The sequence below is a fragment of the Entelurus aequoreus genome, linkage group LG07, assembly GCF_033978785.1.
Source record: "Entelurus aequoreus isolate RoL-2023_Sb linkage group LG07, RoL_Eaeq_v1.1, whole genome shotgun sequence".
NCBI classification, from domain to species: Eukaryota; Metazoa; Chordata; class Actinopteri; order Syngnathiformes; family Syngnathidae; genus Entelurus; species Entelurus aequoreus.
The window spans coordinates 47,096,274-47,123,258 of NC_084737.1; the positions used below are offsets into that span (position 1 = coordinate 47,096,274).

Below are 26,985 nucleotides of genomic sequence, written 5' to 3' on the forward strand. Positions count from 1 at the left end.
TGAGCGGCTGCCTCAGCTGTTTGTGTCTCACGGTTACAACAATCACCATTATGTTGAGGGCGACCCCCATGACGGAGAAGACGCCCATGATGACGGCCAGTGTGGCGTAACCAGTCTGAGAGAGAAGCTCTGCCGCACTGTCCGAGGATGACAAGTTTCCACGAGGGTCAAAGTACTCCATTATTTTTGACCTAATGCAGGGGTGATGTTCAAAGTACTTCCTTTAGTACAATATCAGCGACTGCAACTATCAAAATACATTCAAAATAACCAAAGGTCAAAACAGCACGATTGCAGAAATCAAATTAAATTGAAAAAAAAAAGTTAAATGCTGTAATCCAGGTGTTAAAGATGACACATGATTTCTACTCTCTTGCAGTATAAAAAAAGAAGAGAGGCAAAGCGGCGCTCTTAATAAACCACAAGGGGATCGGGGCGTGATATTTAAATCAGCAGATCCGGATTGTGAGGACAATAATTCGCTGTAATATCCTATAAGACTGCACTTTCTGTAATTGAGTGCAGCCTTTAGTGGTGAAGCAAGGTCCCACAACCACATGGGCTTTAGGGATTAAATACATGTCTTTGATTGATTGATTAAAACTTTTATTAGTAGATTGCACAGTACAGTACATATTCCGTACAATTGACCACTAAATGATAACACCCGAATACGTTTTTTAATTTGTTTAAGTCGGGGTCCACGTAAATCAATTCATGGTACATGTCACCTTTAAATATAACCAATAAGCTTTACCAAAGCACAGTTTTGGAAAGGTAATTGATCGATCAAATTGAATGAGATTAAATAATCCTCCAGTGTTATCATTTTACATGTTTATGTGGTTGTGAAACAGCTACTAACCAAAATAGCCACTGATGCAGTGTTCTTCAACCTTTTTTGAGCCAAGGCACATTTTTTTCATTGGAAAAATCCTGAGGCACACCACTAGCAGAAAACATAAAACAATGGAACTCAGCAGCCGATATTGACAGTAAAAAGTCGTTCTCGCAATTGTTGGATATAAATTCAAACCATAAACAACCATGCATCACTATAGCTCGTCTCAAAGTAGGTGTACTGTCACGACCCGTCACATCACGCCGTGACTTATTTTGAGTTTTTTAATGTTTTCCTGTGTGTAGTATTTCCTATTTTGTTGTTGATTGTCATGTCATGTACGGATGTACTTTGTGGATGCCGTCCGCTGCTCCACACGCTGTAAGTCTTTGCTGTTGTCCAGCATTCTGTTTTTGTTTACTTTGCAGCCAGTTCAGTTTTAGTTGTGTTTTGCATAGCCATCCATGTTGTTCTAACATGCCAGAGGCTGTTCACCTTGGAGACCTGCTGCGGATATGGGTACGGCCTGGCGCGAGATTTACACCTTCTCCCCCGGATTTTCAAGGGCCAAGGGAGAAGTGCCTTTGCCAAATGCCTTTTATAGAAAAGGCATTTCTATATCGAATGCCTTTTCTTAGCGGCACTCGCCTTTTCTTTATTTTTGGTTTAAGCATTAGATACCTTTTTACCTGCACACTTCCTCCCGCTGTTGTCTGCATATTGTGATCACGACAAACAATGTTCCCGACATCCACAAAGCAATTAGCTACCTGCTGCCACCTACTGATATGGAAGAGTATTACACGGTTACTCTGCTGCACTTTCGACAGCACAGACACTCAACAACGGCACATTATTTGCAGATTATAATTACTGGTTTGCAAAAAATATTTTTTAACCAATTAAGTGAAATGACATCATCTCCCACGGCACACCAGCGGTATCTCACGGTACACTCGTGTGCCGCGGCACAGTGGTTGAAAAATATGGAAGTACAATGGTCTCACATCAACTTATATATATCAATATGATATTAATACATATGCATGTATTAATAAATATACAATTACAAATACAAATGTGATATACAAATAAATAAATAATTTGTATGAATAAACGAGTATATGTAAATATATTTTTGAGATTTGAAAATATATAAAAATAAAATTTATAAATATAAAATGTGACATACAAATAAATCAAGAATTTGTATAAATAAACATGTGTTTGTAAATATATTTTTGAGATTTGAAAATATATACGAATAAAATTTATAAATATAAGATATGACATACAAATAAATCAAGAATTTGTATAAATAAACGTGTGTTTGTAATTATATTTTTGAGATTTTAACATAAATATGCTTGATTTTATATTTGTATTTGTATTGAATTTGCATATGTGGATCACTTTTTTGCTTTTGTGTCGATGAGACATTCCTCCCACAAACCAGATGCACAAATACATGTGACCTACACACTCCCCTGAATAACCAGCAGAGGGCAATGCAGCCAGAGCGGTCTGGGTCACAGAGCATAATATGCATTATATGCAAAATGCCCGGAGTTCTCTGCACAAAAACAATCCATGTTTTTACAGAGAGAACACACAACGGGCCTGAGCTTGCTAATGTTAGCGTTGTTTTAGCTAATGCTAATTTATCCAGTTAATCTGAAAGACCTTGCTAGCTGCTTTATTTTATTGTATCAATGCCGTTTAATGACCTTGTCCCGATGTAGATACTGATCTCTTATCAGTGCAATGTGTGTCAAATCATCATTGTATATCAATTATCATATGATCCTCCCTAGTGTACCTCTGATTGGCTCGCCAGTGTCTGACCATGTCTATGACCGAGACCGCTCTGGCTGCAGTGCCCTCAGCTGGTTGTTCGGGGAGTGTGTAGGTCACATTTATTTGTGCATCTGGTTTGTGGGAGGAATGTCTCATCGACACAAAAGCAAAAAAGCGATCCACATATACAAATTCAATACAATACAAATACAAAATCAAGCATATTCATATTCAAATCTAAAAAATATATTTACAAATACACGTTTATTTATACAAATTCTTAATTAATTTGTATGTCACATTTTTTATATTTATACATTTTTTTGTATATATTTTCTCCAAAATATATTTTCAAATACATGTTTATTTATACAAATTATTTATTTATTTGTATATCACATTTGTATTTGTATATTTATTAATACATGCATATGTATTAATATCATATTGATACATATAAGTTGATGTGAGACAATTCTACTTCCACAGTAAAACACTGCACTATTGGGTACTTGTAAATGACGTTCTACCTCCTGGCCGCTAGAGGCCAGTGTAGAATCAGCTCTGCTGTAGTTTGCTGTTGCTTTTAACACAGCTCTCGTTGATCACTTGTTGGAAACATGGCGGACTCCGCAAGGAAAGCAGCCCATGATATAGAAACGCGAAACAGGACCGACGATGTCATTTTATCGGAAGGAATAAACTTCAGCTCTTTGTTGTTGTCTCAGGTGGTGCTGGACGGACTGTCGGCATCTGGCTTTCAAAAACCTTCCCCGATCCAGTTGAAGGCGATCCCGCTTGGCCGCTGTGGACTCGGTGCGTGCTTATGTTTAGAGTTTAGTCTGGCTTGTTACATGTTAGGCTTGTTGCATGAGAACACAAACATCTTTTTATGTCACCAAAAAACATGTAAAGTAGCCGTTGTGTTATAGTTAAACATGTGTATTCAATCATAACAGACCAGGCTTCACTGTTAGTTTGCTAGGAAAATGCCGGACAGCCACATTCATTGTAACCTGAATGTTTTCATTGGATTCAGGTATTTTTGATGAGGTTTTCATTACACGCCGGTTTTATCTTTTGACTTTTGTCTTTAGTGGTATTCCAATATCATAAAATATTAATGTTTATCTATAAATATGTGAATTAATATGTTGAAAACATCTCCCACATGATCAGATCTAATGTTGTGTTCGGTTTATGTACATTTTCCTTGGTCATCAGCTCTGTATTAGACTTAATAGATGTTTTCCTGTGACCCATGTTGTCATGTAAAGCAACCCACTGCACAAAACAAACATGGATTATGGGGTTCTAGTTGCTTTAATTTAGGGCTGGGCGATATGGCCTTTTATTAATATCTCGATATATTTAGGCCATGTCACGATACACTATATATATCTCGATATTTTGCCTTAGCTTTGAATGAACACTTGATACATATAACCACAGCAGTATGATGATTCTATGTGTCTACATTAAAACATTCTTGTTCATACCCCGTTTCCATATAAGTTGGGAAATTGTGTTAGATGTAAATATAAACGAAATACAATGATTTGCAAATCCTTTTCAACCCATATTCAATTGAATGCACTACAAAGACAAGATATTTGATGTTCAAACTCATAATTTTTTTTTTTTTTTTGCAAATAATAATTAACTTATAATTTCATGGCTGCAACACGTGCCAAAGTAGTTGGGAAAGGGCATGTTCACCACTGTGTTACATGGCCTTTCCTTTTAACAATACTCAGTAAACGTTTGGGAACTGAGGAGACACATTTTTAAGCTTCGCTTCTCAGGTGGAATTATTTCCCATTCTTGCTTGATGTACAGCTTAAGTTGTTCAACAGTCCGGGGGTCTCCGTTGTGGTATTTTAGGCTTCATAATGCGCCACACATTTTCAACGGGAGACAGGTCTGGACTAAAGGCAGGCCATTCTAGTACCCGCACTCTTTTACTATGAAGCCACGTTGATGTAACACATGGCTTGGCATTGTCTTGCTGAAATAAGCAGGGGCGTCCATGGTAACGTTGCTTGGATGGCCACATATGTTGCTCCAAAACCTGTATGTACCTTTCAGCATTAATGGCGCCTTCACAGATGTGTAAGTTACCCATGTCTTTGGCACTAAAAAACCCCCCATACCATCACAGATGCTGGCTTTTCAACTTTGCGCCTATAAGAATCCTGATTGTTCTTTTCCTCTTTGGTCCTGAAGACACGACGTCCACAGTTTCCAAAAACAATTTGAAATGTGGACTCGTCAGACCACAGAACACTTTTCCACTTTGTATCAGTCCATCTTAGATGAGCTCAGGCCCAGCGAAGCCGACTGCGTTTCTGGGTGTTGTTGATAAACGGTTTTCGCCTTGCATAAGAGAGTTTTAACTTGCACTTACAGATGTAGCGACCAACTCTAGTTACTGACAGTGGGTTTCTGTGTTCCTGAGCCCATGTGGTGATATCCTTTACACACTGATGTCGTTGGTTGATGCAGTACAGCCTGAGGGATCGAAAGTCACGGGCTTAGCTGCTTACGTGCAGTGATTTCTCCAGATTCTCTGAACCCTTTGATATTATGGACCGTAGATGGTGAAATCCCTAAATTCCTTGCAATAGCTGGTTGAGAAAGGTTTTTCTTAAACTGTTCAACAATTTGCTCACGCATTTGTTGACAAAGTGGTGACCCTTGCCCCATCCTTGTTTGTGAATGACTGAGCATTTCATGGAATCTACTTTTATACCCAATCATGGCACCCACCTGTTCCCAATTTGCCTGTTCACCTGTGGGATGTTCCAAATAAGTGTTTGATGAGCATTCCTCAACTTTATCAGTATTTATTGCCACCTTTTTCAACTTCTTTGTCACGTGTTGCTGGCATCAAATTCTAAAGTTAATGATTATTTCCAAAAAAATAAATGTTTATCAGTTTGAACATCAAATATGTGGTCTTTGTAGCATATTCAACTGAATATGGGTTGAAAATGATTTGCAAATCATTGTATTCCGTTTATATTTTCATCTAACACAATTTCCCAACTCATATGGAAACGGGGTTTGTATATGCTCATTTTAAACTAAACATGCAGAGAGGGGAATCACAACTAAGTCAATTTACCAAAACTGTATTTATTAAACAGTTATTAAGCCGTGGCACAAACATTCATGTCATTTCCAAAACAGAAAGTGAAAGATTGTCAGAGACATTTTAAAATAAGCTATGAGTGCACTTTTGTGCATGATGTCACTAAGATGACATATCAAAACAACACTAAATTAAAGTGCACTTTTTGTACAGAACGCCACTACAATAGTTTAAAACAAATAAAGTGCACTTTTGTGCATGATGTCACACAAGATATTTCAATAACTGTCAAATAAAAATGAGCTGCATAATAGGAAATCAAATAGTGTATGTCCTTCGCTACGTGGTAGGTTCCTTGCGGACGTTATCTCCTTTTGTTAACTATTTTTTTCATACGGTGTAGATGTGGAAATGGTTGCTTCGGCATTTTGTTGGTGTGGCTCCGGCCGGAGATGTTGACATGTGTAGTTTCAAGCACTCCTCATTCTCTAGCGGGTGACTTTTCAAATGATGCTACAAATTAGCTGTGGTGCTACTTTTTGTAGCGACGCTTTTGCGGCATACTTTACATATTACATATATCTGTTCGACATATTTCTGCTTGAAGCCAAACCACCGCCAGATGATGGACCCCCTGCTGTTTTTCCTGGGAAATAATTATTCCTTCATTTGTTACCAGATTGGCACCTTTCTATCTCTCGTATTACCACTCGCACCGCACCATTAGCATCACAACTAACGTTACCCACGCTGCTACCTCTCTGCTCGGCGAGGGCATATAACGTTGCACGTGCGACTGTATGTGATGTACGTTAGAAGGTGCGCTTGTTTTATCTCTCTGTGAGAAGGAGAGACAAGAAAGAGTAAGAAAAGCCTGTAGTCTAATGCCCGCAGCTAAAAACAACTGCGTGAGAACGTATACTCGAATATCACGATATAGTCATTTTCTATATCGCACAGAGACAAACCCGCGATATATCGAGTATATTCGATATATCGCCCAGCCCTACTTTAACTACATTCACAATGTGAAAAATAACGGCCGTATCTAGGGCTGCAACGATGATTTGATTAGAAAACACATTTGATTTACCGTAATTTCCGGACTATAAGCCGCTACTTTTCCCCCTCGTTCTGGTCCCTGCGGCTTATACAAGGGTGCGGCTTATTTACGGCCTGTTCTTCTCCGACACCGACGAAGAGGATTTCGGTGGTTTTAGTACGCAGGAGGAAGACGATGACACAATGATTAAAGACTGACTTTTCATATACCGGTAGGCTGGTTATTTTGATAACGTACAGGCGAGCACTTTGTATTACTTTGCACCGTTGTATTATTTGTAGTCTGCACGAATGCTGTTTGCCATGTCAAAGATGTGAAAGTTTGATTGAATGATTGAAAGATTTATTGGTAATAAATGGGACGCTTTGCATTCCCAAACAGTCATCTCTGTCCCGACAATCCCCTCCGTGGTAGCAGGAAGCCCTATATACTACGGTAATTACACATCAAAACCCTGCGGCTTATACTCGGGTGCGGCTTGTATATGGAGCAATCTGTATTTTCCCCTAAATTTAGCTGGTGCGGCTTATAGTCAGGTGCGGCTTATAGTCCGGAAATTACGGTATATTTTGTTGCTTCAATTAATCGTTTAACCTTAAATATGACATAATTTTCTGCGTGGCAGCTGCAATTGAGCAAATACGAGAGTCACGTGTAGGTGTTGTGATGTGTGGTGACAAACAGCTGAGAGTTTTTTTTAAATAAGTGTGTGTATATATATATATATATATATATATATATATATATATATATATATATATATATATATATATATAATTAGGGCTGCAACTAACAATTAATTTCATAATCGATTAATCTGTCGATTATTACTTCGATTTATCGGATAGAAGAGACAAACTAAATTTCTGTCATTTCCAGTATTTTATTGGGAAAAAAACAGCATATTGGCACCATACTTATTTTGATTATTGTTTCTCAGCCGATGAAAAAAAAAATAAAAAACATAAAGTGGTATAAAAGAGCAAACAGGTGAAATGTAACAAGAAAATGTTGCATTATTTACTCTAATAACACAAAGCTGCCATGCAGGCTGTTTATTTCTTTAAAAAATCAAAATCAATGTCATTATGAATTATTGACCTATTCAAAGCTCCATTTATTTCACATTAAATATTCCACTTTGAGATATTTTGGGGGGAAAATGTTGCATATTTTTTGGTTGCCATTTAAAAAACAAAGTTTTTTAAAGAAGGGCCTAAAAACGAACAAACAAAAAACATAAACAACAAAAAAACTTATAATTGACGGATAGATCTGAAGTTGATCTTGAGACTATTGTGGTAAAAGTTAAAAAAAAATGTTGGATTTTTTTTTTTTTTACGACTCCAATTATATAATCTCAAATATTCCACTTTAAAATTTTATTGGGGGAAAATATTGCATATTTTGTGTTTTTTTCCCCATAAAAAAACACGGTTTTCCTTGACAAAAATGGCATACAACTTGAATCTTTAAAAGCGTTATATTGACAGATAGACCTAATGTTGATCTAGAGATTTAAACCTTGAATAATAATAATAATACTAAATAATGACACATTTGTAATATTTTTTTTGACCAAAACCTTTTGGGGTCCCCGGGATCAAGTCTGAGTGGAGGCCTAAATGTATCTTTTTTATACATATATTGTATTGGTTTTTAAAATAAAAAATATCAAAATGGCCCCCGCTTGCTTTGATTTTTCAGTGTGCGGCCCTCAGTGGAAAAAGTTTGGACACCCCTGGCATAGATCCAACGAATCGATGACTAAATTAATCGGCAACTATTTTTATAATCGATTTTAATCGATTAGTTGTTGCAGCCCTAATATATATATATATATATATATATATATATATATATATATATATATATATATATATATATATATATATATATATATATATATATATATATATATATATATATATATAAAAAGAAAACAATCTCCTTCTCACCCCGGTGAGGTGGTAGAATATATTAGAAAGTACTTTATTGATCCCTTGGGGAAATTCAGCACCACAGTTCGCTCACAATAGACAGTAATAATAATGAATAATATAATATATATAATATATCATATATATAATATATAAATAATATAAATATATTCTACATATACTCTACATTTAAGTGCAGTCAAGGAACATATGCATTATACAGTCTGATGGCTGTCGGTATGAAGGACCTCCTGTGTCGTTCCGTGTTGCATTTTGGGAGTCTGAGCCTTCCACTGAACATGCTCATTCTCTCCGCAAGGTCCGAATGTAGTGGGTGGGAGGTGTTGTCCATAATGGCTAGGAGTTTTGCTAGACTTCTCCTCTCTGACACCACCGCCAGAGAGTCTAGCTCCACTCCCACCACGTTACTGGCCTTATCTGTGTCATCCTCAAGCTCTGGTCCTCTACCAGAGGCCTGGGAGTTTGAGGGTTCTATCTTGGCTGTTCCTAGGACTGCACTCTTCTGGACTGAGGCTTCAGATGTTGTTCTTGGGATCTGTTGGAGCCACTCTCCCAGTTTGGGGGTTACTGCTACGAGCGCCCCCGCTACCACGAGGACCACGCTACCACGGAGACCACGATAGCCTTGACCTTCCACATCCTTTCCAGCTGCTCTTTCAACCCTTGGTACTTCTCAAGTTTCTCGTGTTCCTTCTTCCTGATGTTGGCGTCAGCTGGGATTGCCACATCTATCACCACCTCTTTGTCCACCACTATGTCTGGTTGGTTAGCCAGAAGCTGTTTGTCAGTCTGGAAGCTGAAGTCCCACAGAACCTTGGCCCTGTTGTTCTCAGCCACCTTCTGTGGTATGGCCCTTTGGAATTTGGGTACTTCTATTCCATACTGGTTGCAGATGTTCCTGTATACTATCCCAGTCACTTGGTTGTGCCTCTCCATGTACGCTGATCCAGCTAGCATCTGACAGCCTGCTACTATGTGCTGGACTGTCTCAGGGACTTTTTTGCACAGTCTGCATCTTGGGTCTGATCTACTCTGGTAGATCCTGGCCTCTATGGCTCTTGTGGTTATGGCCTGTTCTTGTGCTGCCACGATTTGTGCCTCTGTGCTGTCTGCCAGTCCTGCGTTTTCCAGCCACTGGCAGGATTTCTTGATATCAGCCACTTCCTCTATCTGACGGTGGTACATGCCATTTCGGGGTTTGTCTGTCCAGGTTGTCTGATCCTCCTCCTCTGCACTCTCATCAGGGTTCTGCTGCCTGAGACATTACCTTAGCAGTTCATCCCTCGGGCCCATTTTTTCGATGTATTCTCGAATTTTCAATATTTCATCCTGGACTGTGGCCTTGACGCTCACTAACCCTCGGCCTCCCTCTTTCCGCTAAGTGTATAGCCTCCGGGTGCCTGACTTGGGGTGGAACCCTCCGTGCATGGTGAGGAGCTTTCTTGTCTTGATTTCTATGGCTTCTATCTCCTCCTTTGGCCAGCTTATGATACCTGCGGGGTATCTGATGACTGGTAGTGCGTACATGTTGATGGCGAGGACTTTTTTCTTACCATTCAGCTGACTTTTTCAGGACCTGCCTTACTCTCTGGAGGTATTTGGCTGTGGTTGACTTCCTTGTGGCCTCTTCATGGTTTCCATTAGCCTGTGGGATGACAAGGTACTTGTAGCTGTCTTGGATATCATCTATGTTTCCCTCTGGTAGGTCAATCCCCTCAGTCCTGATCATCTTGCCTCTCTTTGAGACCATCCGGCCACACTTGTCCAATCCGAATGACATCCCTATGTCATCGCTGTAGATCCTGGTGGTGTGGATCAGTGAGTCTATTTCTCACTCGCTCCTGGCATACAGCTTGATGTCATCCATGTAGAGCAGGTGGATGATTGTTGCCCCACTACGGAATCGGTACCCGTAGCCGCTCTTTGTAATAATCTGACTGAGGGGGTACAGGCCTATGCAGAACAGCAGTGGTGATAGCGCATCTCCTTGGTATATGCCGCACTTGATGTTAACTTGGGCAATCAGCTTTGAATTAGCCTCTAGGGTTGTCTTCCACATTTCCATCTAGTTCTGGATGAAGGCCCTTAGGTTCCTGTTGATCTTATACAGTTCCAGGCATTCCAGTATCCATGTTTGCGGCATTGAGTAATAGGCTTTCTTGTAGTCATTTTTGTAGTCATTTTAGGCAGGTCTGTCTCTTCTTACAGTCTCGGGCGACTGTTTTATCAACCAGTAGCTGGTGCTCCTCTGGTATTGCCAATTTCTTTCTGTGCCTCACTCATGTATTGAGCCACATGCTTAAAGGCCTACTGAAATGATTTTTTTTTTATTTAAACGGGAATAGCAGATCCATTCTATGTGTCATACTTGATCATTTCGCGATATTGCCATATTTTTGCTGAAAGGATTTAGTAGAGAAAATCGACGATAAAGTTCGCAACTTTTGCTCGCTGATAAAAAAAAGCCTTGCCTGTACCGGAAGTAGCGTGACGTCACAGGAGCTAGTATTCCTCACAATTCCTCATTGTTTACAATGGAGCGAGAGAGATTCGGACAGAGAAAGTGATGATTACCCCATTAATTTGAGCGAGGATGAAAGATGCGTAGATGAGGAACGTTACAGTGAACGACTTGAGAGGCAGTGATGGACGTATCTTTTTTCGCTCTGACCGTAACTTAGGTACAAGCTGGCTCATTGGATTACACACTCTCCTTTTTATATTGTGGATCACAGATTTGTATTTTAAATCACCTCGGATACTATATCCTCTTGAAAATGAGAGTCGAGAACGCGAAATGGACATTCAGTGCCTTTTATCTCCACGACAATACATCGGCGAAATGCTTTAGCTACGAGCTAACGTCATAGCATCGTGCTTTAACTGCATATAGAAACAAAATAAATAAACCTCTGACTGGAAGGATAGATAGAAAATCAACAATACAATTAAACCGTGGACATGTAAATACACGGTTAATGCTTTCCAGGCTGGCGAAGGTTAACAATGCTGTGCTAACGACGCCATTGAAGCTAACTTAGCAACCAGACCTCACAGAACTATGTACTCTCTCCTTTTTCTATTGTGAATCACGGATTTGTATTTTAAACCACCTCGGATACTATATCCTCTTCAAAATGAGAGTCGAGCACGCGAAATGGACATTTAAAGTGACTTTTATCTCCAAGACAATACATCTGTGACACACTTAGCTACTGAGCTAGCGCGATAGCATCGTTCTCAAATGAAGATAGAAACAAAATAAATAAACCTCTGACTGGAAGGATAGATAGAAAATCAACAATACTATTAAACCGTGGACATGTAAATACACGGTTAATGCTTTCCAGGCTGGCGAAGGTTAACAATGCTGTGCTAACAACGCCATTGAAGCTAACTTAGCAACCAGACCTCACAGAACTATGTACTCTCTCCTTTTTCTATTGTGAATCACGGATTTGTATTTTAAACCACCTCGGATACTATATCCTCTTGAAAATGAGAGTCGAGCACGCGAAATGGACATTTAAAGTGACTTTTATCTCCAAGACAATACATCGGTGACACACTTAGCTACTGAGCTAGCGCGTAGCATCGTTCTCAAATGAAGATAGAAACCCATCAACAGCCGTGCTCACCTGCATTCCAGCGATCAACGGCACGACGAAGGACTTCATCCGTGGGTTTGGCGGCAAGCATCGGCTAGGCGTAGTAAGTAGTCCTTGTTGTGTTGCTGTAAGTATTGTAATGCCCCGCAGTGGAGAAGGAGTCACACAGACGAGGAAGCGCTGCTCAATCGCTTTATTAAAAAGCGGTAACTGGTTGTAGTTCAAAAAATAACGCACACACATACACGAGCTGCTGTTAGCCAAAACTCACGCTCACACACACAAGTTCTCCGCCAACTCACTCGCGCATGCGCGTTCCCCAAACCCTTAAAGACAGTACACTAATGCAAATATCACAGATATTACAGTATTGTACTTAGCCGCTAAGACACCGATCGATCCCACCTACAACGTTTTTCTTTGCAGTCTCCATTGTTCATTAAACAAATTGCAAAAGATTCACCAACACAGATGTCCAGAATAATGTGGAATTTTGTCGAAGAAAACAAGAGGCTTTTCTATCGGGTCCGATGGGGTCCAACCACTTCCGTTGCTTTTGTGACATCACGCGCATAAATCATATCCAAATGAGTTTTTCAACCGGAAGTGTGGCGGGAATTTTAAAATTGCACTTTATAAGTTAACCCAGCCGTGTTGGCATGTGTTGCAATGTTAAGATTTCATCATTGATATATAAACTATCCGACTACGTGGTTGGTAGTAGTGGGTTTCAGTAGGCCTTTAATCATTTTCGCCACAATGATGCCTGACAGGGCCTTACATGTTGTGCAGAGACAGGTAATTGGTCGGTAGTTAGATGGGATGGGTCCCTTCTGGGGGTCCTTCATGATTAGGACTGTCCTGCCCTGGGTTAGCCCTTTTGGGTGGGTCCCATCCCTCAGCAGCATGGAGTGCAGTTAGCTTCTTCAGCTAGCTATCGGGTCCTGGTGCTGTCCAGCTCTTTATCTTTGACATATGTCTTTCCAGTATTTTTCCACCTCAGTTCTTGGTGGGCTGAGAGTACACCTTGTTTACTCTCCTGGCCTCCCCCTCCTTGGTGTATCTCTTGAGTCGTTGCTTGGCAGTTTAGAGTGCTTCTGGTATGGAGAGTGAGTTGTGTTGTGTTGTCAGTTGGTGGGTACTGCTTGTTATGTCCCAAGCCCATCTCCATGATTACCGTAGCTGTACTGTGTATCAGCTTGTTGGTCTCCGTGATGGTTCCTGTGGGGATTGTCTTCAGAGCAGCATTCACATCCACTAGAATTCAGCTTTGGTATTCGTCAGGGGCTCCAGTTTTTTGGTGGGTCACGATTAGGGCTGCAACAACTAATCGATTATAAAAATAGTTGGCGATTAATTTAGTCATCGATTCGTTGGATCTATGCTATGCGTATGCGCAGGGGCTACTTTAAAAAAAAAAAAGTTTTTATTTATTTATTTATTTTCATTTTTATTTTATTTTTTCTAATAAACCTTTATAAACGGCAACATTTACAAACAGCTGAGAAACAATAATCAAAATAAGTACGGTGCCGGTATGCTGTTTTTTTTCCAATAAAATACTGGAAAGGATAGACAGGTAGTTTGTCTCTTTTATCCGATTATTAATGGAATAATCTAAGTAATAATCGACAGATTAATCGATTATCAAATTAGTTGTTAGTTGCAGCCCTAGTCACGATGTCAGGTCAGCAGCTCTTGTGTTGAGGCTGTCTGTATCTGTTGGTGCATGGTACCCACTCTTTGGGTGTGGGGGTGACATCTCCCCGCTGACCTGTTGTTCTGGCTGGTTGTTGTATTTCATTAATCTTTAGTTGTGATAGTAGATTTCAATTATGGATGTTGGAACAGTGAGTTAACAGCTGTTTATTTGTTAGCCTTGATTGTGGGTTTCGAAGTATCCAATGATCCCACATTCGCTGCATGTAGCCCTTTTCTCTAGGATTGCTACCTACCCTGAGGTAGGCGGGTGTATCATGAGGGGTCTTGCCTAAAGATGTTTTGTGACATCTCCCCGCTGACCTGTCGTTCTGGCTGGTTGTTGTATTTCATTAATCTTTAGTTGTGATAGTAGATTTCAATTATGGATGTTGGAACAGTGAGTTAACAGCTGTTTATTTGTTAGCCTTGATTGTGGGTTTCGAAGTATCCAATGATCCCGCATTTGCTGCATGTAGTAGCCCTTTTCTCTAGGATTGCTTCTATAGTAGCATTCCAGCATCTCCGTATTTTTTGCCCTCGTCCATCTGTGTTTGCCCTGGTTCCCTAGCAACTGACGCAGACCTTGTTGACCGGGCGATGTCTGAGCCGGTATGACTCTTATTTGTTTTGTGTTCACTCATCCCTGAGGTAGGCGAGTGTATCATGAGGGGTCTTGCCTAATGATGGTTTGTCCCAACCGGGATTCGGACCCCAGTCTCCGTGTCGAAGTCAGTGGGCTTAACCACTGTACTATCCAGCTGATATATATATATATATATATATATATCTATATATATATCTATATATATATATATATATATATATATATAGATATATATATATATATATATATATATATATATATATATATATATATACAAGGGCTGCAACTAACGATTAATTTGATAATCGATTAATCTGTCGATTATTGCTTTGATTAATCGATTAATAATCAGATAAAAGAGACAAACTACATTTCTATCCTATCCAGTGTTTTATTGAGAAAAAAAAACAGCATACTGGCACCATACTTATTTTGATTATTGTTTATCAGCTGTTTGTAAATGTTGCAGTTTATAAATAAAGGTTTATTTAAAAAAAAAAAAAAAAAAAAAAAAAAAAATATATATATATATATATATATATATATATATGCAAACAAAAAAGAATGATTGGTATGGCAAGCAGACTTTTTTTGTTATTATTCCTTACGACGGGGATAAATTGATTACTTGATTTCTCGTTTCAGATTTGATTGTACAGGCCAAATCTGGCACGGGAAAGACATGTGTGTTCTGCACTATTGCTTTGGACTCCTTGAATCTGGAAAATTCTGCCACCCAGGTGAGTGATTGGTTCTCCCCAAGTAGTGTACACTAGAACTATTCCCATAACTACTACCGTAAGTAGCGTTATCCCGATACCAGCATGTTCGTACCGGTAGCAATTGGTACTTTGATACTTTTCGAAACAAACGGCGACACAAATACATTTCACTATTGGCTTCATTTTAACAGAAAATCTTACGATAACACTATATTGATTACATATAGCGGAGATGAAAGAAGGCTGTTCTCATATTCATGCTCTTTTTTCACTCATTTGCTCCTCATCTGTTTCCCCATCACAAGCTCGGGAATTTGCATGCAGGTTGCATGGCCCATTAATGTTTTTTTTTCCGATGATTATATTTTCATAATCGGGAGAGCCCATAATCGAAATCGAAATTAAAATTTAATTAATTGTCCAGCTCTAAGATTAGGTATAAATGAACTATGAATACAAACAAGCAAGTAAACAACAATTAATGGCCATTGCATTCACATCTTATTTGAATAAAGTCCAACCAACACTTTAGGTTGAATTAACAAGAGGAAATTACTTTCTGGACACATTTTAAACTTTCAAGCAATTTTCAATACAAGTACTGTAACCAACATTTGAACTGTATATTTACCTGCTAAACAAAGTTCCCCTGTTGTCCATGTGGAAGCATGTATGCCACCTCAACCCTGTTGATGGTGTTGGCCCCTCGCTTCCTGAATTCCATAGCTTCCTTGATCCATTGCTTGTATTTATTTGTTTCTCATCAAATTACTTTTCCTTGGCTGCCAGGTGCATGTTGTGTGTCACACTTATTGTTGTTGTGTTCCGAACGTCGGTGCGCCGCTTAACTTGCTCCTCTGTCAATGCCGGTGTGGCCGTTACATCTTTTGTGGCTTAGAGTTGTGTTGCAGCTTTAAATGATTGTGTTGTGTCGTTTGAATTTGTTATGGCTTTTGCAACTGGGCTGTTGCTGAAAGTTGTGTTGTTGTAATTAATGATATTGTATTCTGGCATTTGTGTTTGTTGTGATCTCTTTCAGCCACCTTAGCTATCCGCCATTGATGTTTTGATGATGTTACAGACAAGGAAAATAGACCACATTCAACTTCCTTATCATTAAAAGTATTACACCTCTTATAAAGTCTGCTGTTCTTAAATCCAATATTGTTTCCCTTTTAAAACGATCTTGAATTGATACCTATCTTCCGGAAGGCAAACTTACCGAGCACAAATCGATCTACTTGAAATTTATGAATATAAATCGATCTAGCGATGTGTGGATCAATCATTACACTCTTACATTGTACAAAATACTTAATGAATTACAGATGCACACCTGGTCTGTGCTTCAAGATAAATATAATTTACTAACTTTAAAAACACTATTAAGCATAATAAAACTACATAGATAAACCATGTAGCAAGTAAAACACACACTGTTAAAGATAAAACACAGTTTTTCGAAAAGAGTTTAATGAAATTAAGTCCATGGCCTTGCATTAGAGTGTTTTGACTCCGCTAATTCGCTAACAATTGGCAACAGGCCAACCAGCTCAATGCAGTGTCTATGTATTGTGACGACTTGCTGGTGTAAATGTTTGTTAATGTTGACACTTACTTACCATGTTCATGAACATAACGTATCGCACCTTTAGGGTGATTGGTGGAAAATGAGGAAGTGTTGTTTTGTCGATGTAGTGAGGAAAAAAAGACGTGCCTGACAGAGAGAATACATTCCTCCCCAAACCGTTATTAGCCTGATTTAGAAACTAGCCTGAATTCTGAAGTGTCGAGATATAATCGTTATTGTGAACTATATATCACATATAATATCGTGAGGCGCCCTAAGATTCCCAGCCTTAGTGTACACTGTACAATATTCGTGTAATGTTCATTCATCTCTCTATATCGGTGATGGCGGTGGGGGGACGAGACTTTGTGTGAGCTTTATCGTGATTATAGCTGTGACTGTTAATCACTTTAGTTATAGAGGTCTGAATCTGATGAGGTTAAGCTGCTCAATCTCATATGTTGAAATTAAATGGGACAATTATTGATAAAGGAACATCCGGTCCCCCTGCATTGTAGAGCACTTTGTGATTAGCTACAGGGTCTAACTGATTGGGAGCTGGAACACAGCTATTTGGCCACAATATGCCACAATCAAACATAAGTGGTTGTTGACATTTACTTGTCCTTTTGATTTTTGCAGGTTCTTGTGCTGGCTCCCACTCGAGAGATAGCGGTGCAGATCCACTCAGTGGTGATGGCGATAGGCTGTGCCATGGAGGGCCTGCAATGTCACGTGTTCATTGGGGGCAGGCCCGTTAGTCAGGACAAACTCCACCTGAAGAAATGCCACATAGCTGTGGGCTCACCTGGTAAGAGGCTAGGCATGCAACTAAGTTGTCAAAAGTACTGATATTTTGATAGGAACATGCACAAATGTAATCGATACATGCCTTTATCAGTATCGTCAGTACCAAACACCTTTTTTTCAGCATGGGAGCACTAAGTCGGCACCAGAGAAGAAAAAAATAAGCCAGGTGTTTCGCATATATTTACTTACTAGTGGAAGCCTGTCACGACTTCGGGTTTGTCCTGTCCGGTTCTCCTGTGCTCATAAACAAAGTATAATGCACCTTTGGCAGTGTTGCATAACTTCAGGTGTAATGTAATGCCACTTTACACACCTCTTACACACTAGGTTTGCCAGGGATTAGACTTCGCAGAAATGATCTGTGATGCATTGTAATTAGCAAGTAAGGGTACATATTAAAAGTGAAAGAGAGATCTATCTTTCGTCATGCATTTATTCGGTAATCAAAGACAGGCTGTCTAGAAGTATTCACTGCGTGATTTAGAGCGGATATCCGCCACCACAAGCCCAGGGAGTGTGCGGAAAACCTCCAAAAATGCACCTCAAATGCTCAGAAAATACTGCTTAGAGACACTCTTCTGTTGTTTGGCAACAACTTTTACTTTTATCACCAGGAAGGCAAAGTGTGGCCTGGAGGCCATTTGCTGAATGCAGCTCTTTATTTAATGGGAATGTGGCATATTGTAGTAAAAAAATGTTTGCAAAAAAGCGTAACACAAAGAGAAAATGCTGATACTAGTAACAAATAACAACACAAAGATTTGTCTTTAAATATGTTTTAGACTTTTTATTAGCCTATCGTATTACAAATTATAAGATGACATCACAGTACCACCATGTTGAAAGAATATTAAAAAAAATATTGTTTGTTTTATCTACTTAATGGCCCCACGTCAATGCTGTTTTTTTAGAATGCGAAAAAGTGCACTATTGTTATTTATGAGCATATTTATAAACACAGTACTGTTTGTTTTGATATAATGGGAAGCTATGGGCCAATGATGTTTTTAATGTATAGTTACTTCTTGGCAGCTGCTACTGCAATTGAAATTATGTGCAGACACATGTTGAAGCACAGTTTTTTTTAAATACTTAACACTTTGAAACAGTTTTCAATTTAAACTTTTATCGCAGCTTATGCTTGATGCTGCATAACAAATGAAGACAAAACACTACAAAAAATTGTCTTGTTCATAAGAATGTTAGATGAATCAAATGTATTTTTAATAATAACCAATGGATTATAAATCATCTCCCTCTCTACACCATGCTAGGATTTGTGTTATTTTAATTATTGCTGCTTGTTCTCACAGGTCGTATTAAGCAGCTGATTGAGCTCGGCATGCTGTCCACTAATAGTATCCGCCTCTTTGTTTTGGATGAGGCTGACAAGCTCCTGGAGGAGGGCAGCTTTCAGGAACAGATAAAGTATGGTGACCAAAACAGATCATTCTTGTACAATATCACTTGAATTTAGGCTTCTTGGAATAAAAAGTGCATGTAATAATGTATTTAATGCCATGAATCAGGCTTCTCTTATTTATTGTTCCAATTTATAAATTTATTTTATATTTTGTTTCGTTGTATCACTGATTGGTGGATGCTTTAACAATAATTTCTATTCGATGTTGACCATAAAATACAAAGGGATTACACCTGAAATGCAGGCTCTTGTCTCTCTCCAGCTGGATCTTTTCCGCGCTGCCTGTGAACAAACAGATGCTTGCACTGTCTGCCACCTATCCAGAGACCCTTGCTCAGCACCTTACCCGTTACATGAGAGAGCCCACTTTTGTCAGACTCAACCCTAAGGAAATGGGACTCAAAGGTAGGCTTTGGCATTAGAAAATAATAAATGAACCGTTCAGTGGTGTTCTTCCATTAAAGGCGCCTTGAGACAAACACTATTAGCTGACATGAATATCTTTCTATTATGCATGATGTTAATTTGCACTCCCCTTCAGGCCTGAAGCAGTACTACAAGCTGGTGCAGTCTCATCCATTACCTCACAAGGTCTTTGAGGAGAAAGTGCAACTCTTGCTGGAGCTGTTCAGTAAAATACCCTTCAATCAGGCACTTGTCTTCTCTAACCTGCACACAAGGTGATCACATGTTTGATTTATCCACAAACACAAATTTGTACATGTTGGATCGTTTTTTTTACCTACATTTTGGACCTTCTCTCAGTTTGATGTTTTACAATAATGTTGCAATAAAGTATTGTGTCCCTCCTCAGGGCTCAGAACCTGGCTGACATCTTGTCCTCTAAAGATCTACCTGCTGTTTGCATCTCAGGTAAGATTCAGAGTTAGAGGATAATATTAACAACTAAGATAAAATGATCTAAAATGTCACTTGGAAACACTTTACATGAAATATTGGGGTTTGAACAACCAGACTTAACGAGAGGACTTGGGTTAGTGTTTTTGTTTATCTCAAAGGGAAACCACACTTCTTTAAAATTGTACCCATCATTCACAGTCCCTATGTGGGACAAGAACACATGTCTATCTATTTGCTGTGTGTGTTAAATAGTAAAAATAAAATAAAATACTGCTACCAAGAGGCAGCTAACAATGCAGCTAAATGGGATCCATCCATTCCATCTATAAAGTTCTTTAAAAAAAATATATTCAAAAACAGACAACGCTCTATTTACATTCCGTGACCTGCTATAAACCAGGCTAGAACAGCATTATTTCAAGATCTAACTACTTCTAATCCATAGATGTAACACTATGTGCCACTCAGTGCAGCAAAAGCCTTCTGTTTTTGTCGGCATGACTTGGCAAGCTCCACATTTATACCACCAAGTCAAGCCGGTCCTGATTCTCGGCCCTTGTCTGCTCCGTTTACCCTCTATTCTTGCCCGCTCAGCTTCTCCAACCAATGGACCATCCTCCCTAAATTCCGGCTCAAAAATATAAGGTTTTGGATCTTAATGGTCCTAAAGTCCTAAAATCTGCTTTGAAGTCTGCCATAATTAGTAGTAGCAAACACAACACACTCTCGTCTCAATGCTGTTGTTGTTGTTGTCGTCGAATAAGCGCGCCGTAGCAATATTGCTAAGGATAAGCTTCAACTCGACTCAAGTAGCTTAAAGAGGAACTGCACTTTTTTTGGTATTGTGCCTCTCGTTCACAATCATAATGAAAGACATGACAACGAATGGATTAAAAAGAAAAAAAAGCATTCTAAATATTAAATGAACCTAAATAAAAGTCCGCTTACAGCCGAGCCAGTGGGAGTTCCACTATTCCGCCTCTAAAATCTGATAAATAACCATTAAAAAAGCGCCAACAATACTTAATTTACATTTCGTGACTTGAATATTAACCAAGTATTGGTGATGTTGTTATTATAAGCGCTAACGCAGACAAACTATTCATAGCGGAAACTACTGTGTCCCTATGTTTACATCGAGTGGTGTGCTGTTTCCTCGCTTCCTTGCTGTTTGGAAGTTTATTGTAGATCATAGATCATGCATCTCACCTGGAAAGTAGATGGCTGAGAATATAATGCGATAAGTTGGTACACTTTGACCGCAATTTAGGACCTGGACCTGGCAAAAACGACACGCAAAGCGCTTGTTCTCAACCGCCCCCCCAACCCGTTTCTTCACGAGGATTATGAGTCATTCTTCATTTAAATAGGAATATATAATCATCCCAGCAGTCTGCATTCTAATGACAGCAGACCTTGCGCAGTAAGTGATGTTTTATGTTTGTTGGCTCTCATAAGTCTGCAGTGAGCAGAAATCAGTGATAAAGAAAAAAAAAGAAAAGCAAACGGTGTGATGTTTTTTAATTAATGCGCCGTGTATGCTTAAAATTATAAAAATACGTTAATATTAACTGTTATAAATATGCCTGTTAATACATTATAAACATACTTACATCATATATAGAAAACCCTAATGGAGGTGTTTGGATGTTTTTTTAAGGGCTCCATAGGTTCCATTGTAAGCAGACTTTTGATCAAATGTATTTCATATTTAGAATGCATTAAACAAAATCCATCTGTCGCCATGTCTTTCATAAAGATTGTGAACGATAGCAGAATTCCCAAAAAAGTGCAGTTCCCCTTTAAGTCTTAGCTACCCAGATGCGTGTAGCTACAGATCCATTTACCACATGCAATAAAATGGGGGTTACACAGGTGCAAAAGCTATGTTGTTATACTCATTCCATAAACGGTGGCTTAAAGGATGGAGAGCTGTAGCCTGCCTGGGGCCCAGAGACCAAAATACTGTAAGTATTACATACAAATTTATAGCGTATATATAAAACGTTGATGGATGTTTTTAGAGGGCTTTATAGGCAGTATAGGTCAATTCCCTTTACCTGCATTGTTAGCCGCCTCTTGCTAGCAGTTTATAACTATTTAGAACACAATTTGTTATTCTTACTGCCAGACCTGTGTGTTTACTTCCGTTCCTGATGGCTTCGGCTACAACTGTTGCCTTCCTCAGAGGTTGTCATGTAATGTGACGTCTGGCTATAAGAATAACAAATTGCATAAGACCTAACACACCTCTTTGCTTAAACTATTTTGAACAGGGGTCCCCAACCACCGGGCCATTGCCCGGTACCGGTCTGTGGATCGATTGGTACCGGGCCGCACAAGAAATAATAATTAGAAAATATATATACGTATATACCGTATATATAATTTTTATTTTTTATTAAATCAACATAAAAAACACAAGATACACTTACAATTAGTGCACCAACCCAAAAAACCTCCCTCCCCCATTTACACTCATTCACACTCACTCGCACAAATGGGTTGTTTATTTCTGTTATTAATATTTCTGGTTCCTACATTTTATATCAATATAGATCAATACAGTCTGCAGGGATATATTCTATAAGCACACATAATTGTATTTTATTTAAGGCAAAAAAAAAAAAATACCCTGCATCCCCCCCCTAAATCAGTGGTTGGGGACCACTGATTTAGAACAAAGTTATTGTGTCTTATAGGGATTGTGAATGATTGGCCAAAAAAAGTGCAGTTCCCCTTTAAACAAGATGTATGTTCCTTCACAGGAGGTCTGAGTCAAGAGCAGAGACTTGAGGCCATGTCCAAACTTAAGCAGTATCAGTGCAGGGTCCTCATTTCTACTGACCTGGTCAGTTACACTTTTATTTTATTTTTTACAAATTTTTACATGCATTTATTGTTATTCTCTCACTATCAGACCTCCAGAGGCATAGATGCAGAGAAGGTCAACTTGGTGATCAACCTGGACGTGCCACATGATTGGGAAACCTACATGCATCGAATTGGACGAGCTGGACGTTTTGGTTAGTTTCCAATTTTTCATTGGTAAAGCTCGTAATAGCACCTAAAAAGCAACATTTCTACTAAAGATGCACAATATATTTTTTTCAAGCCAGTAACTTCCTTCTTCTCGAGCCAGACTATGACTTATGTATCTATTATTTTTTTTAATTTAGATTTTAACTATGGTTTGTGCACATCTGGAGGTGAGAAAAACTCAAACAAAGGTGGATTTGAAAAACTGTACCTGTAGATTTTTCCTAATCAAATATGACATCACTACTTTGATTGATCTAACATCACACATACATAAATTGGTAGTGAAGCTTATGTTCTTTTTTCCATCTACAATATCAGTGTATGCAGGAGTGTGACGATCACTTTGTATTTCGCTAGCAAATATATATCCCAAAAAATTGCCGCGGCCCAAAAGTAGACACCGTGGCTTACTAGTAGACGGGGTACAGTGTCTTAAGTCACAGTAAAGGACTGGTCATTCAGCGGCATCATTTCCTTGATGAATTCGCAGATCGCTTGAAACTTGGAGCACCAAGTGTAAAATCTACATAAAGCTGAAGCAAGAGTTCTAGTTGTCAAATACCTCAAAGATCTGGACGAATATCAGAACTCCCAGCAACCACAACAAAAATGACGATAATGGAGTCTGACGGAAAACAAACATCGACATTCAACTACAAAATTACAATGCTCCAAGAGATTACCGAACAAGATGATCTTTATTCAGGTGCACATTAATTTACAGTTATAGACATTCAGAGAGCAACACAAATGTGTTTTGTGAACAGGAATATATTGAACTGAAAACCTTCAGCAGCATAGATCCCAATAGTCCGGGATTAGATAAGGATATAGATGCAGATACCGATTTATTCTTTCATGCCAGTAATAATTGTTCCTTTTATACAGACGAACAATATAACGGAAACATTAAAATCGACAACAATCTCTCGATTATTCATTTAAACAGCAGAAGCATTTTTTGGAGCAATTCAATGATCCCTTCAAAATTATTGCTATCTCACAAACGATTGTTACTAAAAAAGGAATGGATTTTGACCTGGAAGGATATGAACTTAATTACCGGGTATATCAACAGAACCAACAAGAACTGAGGCGGAGTAGCTGTGTACGTGATGAAGAACTTAAACTACAAAGTGGTAAAAAAGCTTTGTGGTAAATTAGCTGTTGATAAGATCTATTTATAACCATTGAAAAATGTAATGAAAAAAGCAAAAACATACTGATCATTTGTGTGTGTGCATATATAGATCACTTAAGTCAAACATTGATACGTTTGAGAACTGGATTAAGGCAACTTTTACTGAAATCAGTCAAAAAATAACTATGTGGAGACTTCAACATTGAACACTTGAACCCTAACTAACAAGTCCATAGATTACTTTATTGACACAATGTATAGCCTGAGTTTATATTCTAAAATCACAAGGCCAAGCAGAATCTTATCACCTCCTACAAGGTAGGAGCGCTAGGTAATTGATATTTTTACTAATGATTTTGATAATAATACCAGGGTGGCCTGCTAATATCCGACATCAGTGATCATCTGCCAGTTTTCATAACCTATGACGGAAATGACAAGAAGAGGAACATTAATGACAAAAATACAATTTCGAAGAATATGCACAGAACAAAGAATGACAGCTTTCAAGAATGATCGGAGAGATCAAAGTTGGGACAATGTACAGTTAAAATGATGTAGATGATGTATATAGTATTTGTTTAAATACTTCCGTTATGCTTTATGACAAACATTGTCCATTGAAACAACATAGTAAGAAGCAAAAGAAAAACAACCAACCATGGATGACAAAAGGACTGAAAAATGCTTGCAACAAGAAGAATACATTATATAGAACATTTATAACACAAAGATCTACAGAGGCAGAAAACAAGTAAAAAAACATATAACAAGCAGCTAACTGGCATACTACGAACACGGAAAGAATATTACAGTCAATTATTGGATCACAACAAAAACAATATGAGAGCAATATGGGGCATCCTAAATAGCAATATTAAAAATGGTGCTAAGAAGGATTATTGTAAATACTTGTCAGATGGACAATATGACAAGATGAACAAAGTCATTGAAAGCTTGAATAAGTACTTTGTGAACATTGGACCAAATCTGGACAAAAAGATTCTAGATTCCGGGTCAGTTGAGGACTTGAATGACACTGTAGACCGAAATCCCCACTCGATGTTCCTCGAAGGTGTGACAAAAGAGGAAATAATCAATCCATCCATTTTCTTCCGCTTGTCCCTTTCAATATTGTGAAAAAATTTAAATCCAAGACATCAACTGATTCCAACAGAATTGATATGGAAACGATAAAAAAGGTTATTGAAAAGATTTCAGAACCTTTAATATATATCAGCAACCTATCATTTCATCCATACATTTTCTACCGCTTGTCCCTTTTTGGGGGTCGCAAACAGGCAACTTCCCAGAAAAAATGAAAATGGCAAATGTCATACCAATTTATAAGACTGGAGACAAACACCAGTTTCTAACTTCAGACCTGTTTCTCAACTTCAACACTTTTCTACAATTATTGAAAAACTATTTAACTACAGATTGGACAATTTCATAAATAAAAATGAAACACTCACAGACAACCAATATGGATACAGAGCCAACAATTCAACATCAATGGCATTAATCGCAATAACGTAAGAGATTGCCAATGCAATAGATAGCAAAAAATGTGCTGCTGCAGTGTTTATGGATTTAACAAAAGCATTTGACACAATAAATCACAATATCTTAATAAACAAATTAGAACGGTATGGCATCAAAGGGTTGGTCTTGAACTGGGTAAGAAGCTACTTACCCAACAGGAAGCAATACGTGAAGATAGGTGAACACACGTCTACAGAGCTGAAATATCTTGTGGCAAACCTCAGGATCAATACTGGGACCAAAATTGTTCAATAATTTTTTTTTTTAAACATTTGTAAAACTACAAAAAGCTTATTTAGTATTTTTGCAGATGATACAACTGAGTTTTTGTTCAGGAGAGAACACACAGAAGATAATACAAAAAATAACAGAAGAAATAAGCAAATTAAAAAGATGGTTTGACAAAAACAGACTATCTTTGAAGCTCAGTAAAACTAAAATAATGCTATTTGGTAACAGTAGAAGGGAAAGTCAAACACAAATACAAATAGACAGAGTCGACATTGAAAGGGTAAAAGAAAACACATTTTTGGGGGTAATAATAGATGATAAAATGAACTGGAAACCTCATGTAAAAAATATATACGACAAAGGAGCAAGAAACATGTCAATAATGAATAAAGCAAAATGTGTTGTGGACAAAAATCACTTCATATTCTTTACTGCTCACTCATGTTCAGAGGTGGGTAGAGTAGCCAGAAATTGTACTCAAGTAAGAGTACTGTTACTTTAGAGATTTATTACTCAAGTAAAAGTAAGGAGTAGTCACCCAAATATTTACTTGAGTAAAAGTAAAAAGTATGTTGTGGAAAAACTACTCAAGTACTGAGTACCTGATGAATAACCTGTTCGTTTAATGATGACGGCAACAAATAATGCACAAAAAATAGCAATGAGCAAATTCAGAGCCAGGAATATCTCTTAAGCAACTAAAACAATAATATACTGTATATTAAATAATAATACATTAACATAAAAAAAATTAAGACAAATTGAGCCACAATAACTTAACAGCACCAAAGGCTCAGTAGGCAGAGATTACAAAGGAAAATAACAAAGCCTTTACGCAAACCATAAACAGATATGCGTGGGCTGCACCTGAGAACACACTTTGCATTTCAAATTGGTGTTTCTATTCATGCATGAGTGTGTGTGCGACTGTGCGTGTCTATGAGGCTGCAGTGCGTTAATAAATGTCCCCA

At 38.3% G+C, this 26,985-nt stretch overlaps 2 protein-coding genes across 2 annotated transcripts in view; one reads left to right on the forward strand and one right to left on the reverse strand.

Annotated features, from left to right (window-relative positions):
• The window catches only part of parapinopsina (parapinopsin a), a 4,641-nt gene extending 4,538 nt beyond the window's left edge, over positions 1-103 (reverse strand). The window contains exon 1 of the mRNA XM_062052099.1: positions 1-103. This exon is cut by the window's left edge and continues 144 nt beyond it. Within this exon, the coding sequence (XP_061908083.1) occupies positions 1-88 (88 nt within the window). The 5' untranslated portion in view covers positions 89-103.
• Positions 104-3,197: 3,094 nt separating this feature from the next.
• ddx20 (DEAD (Asp-Glu-Ala-Asp) box polypeptide 20) overlaps positions 3,198-26,985 on the forward strand; it is a 42,819-nt gene continuing 19,031 nt past the window's right edge. Inside the window, exons 1-9 of the mRNA XM_062053779.1 lie at positions 3,198-3,454; positions 15,315-15,409; positions 17,604-17,772; positions 19,085-19,199; positions 19,457-19,599; positions 19,736-19,874; positions 20,009-20,067; positions 22,824-22,906; positions 22,976-23,081. Of these exons, the coding sequence (XP_061909763.1) occupies positions 3,259-3,454; positions 15,315-15,409; positions 17,604-17,772; positions 19,085-19,199; positions 19,457-19,599; positions 19,736-19,874; positions 20,009-20,067; positions 22,824-22,906; positions 22,976-23,081 (1,105 nt within the window). The 5' untranslated portion in view covers positions 3,198-3,258. The remainder of the gene's footprint in view (positions 3,455-15,314; positions 15,410-17,603; positions 17,773-19,084; positions 19,200-19,456; positions 19,600-19,735; positions 19,875-20,008; positions 20,068-22,823; positions 22,907-22,975; positions 23,082-26,985) is intronic.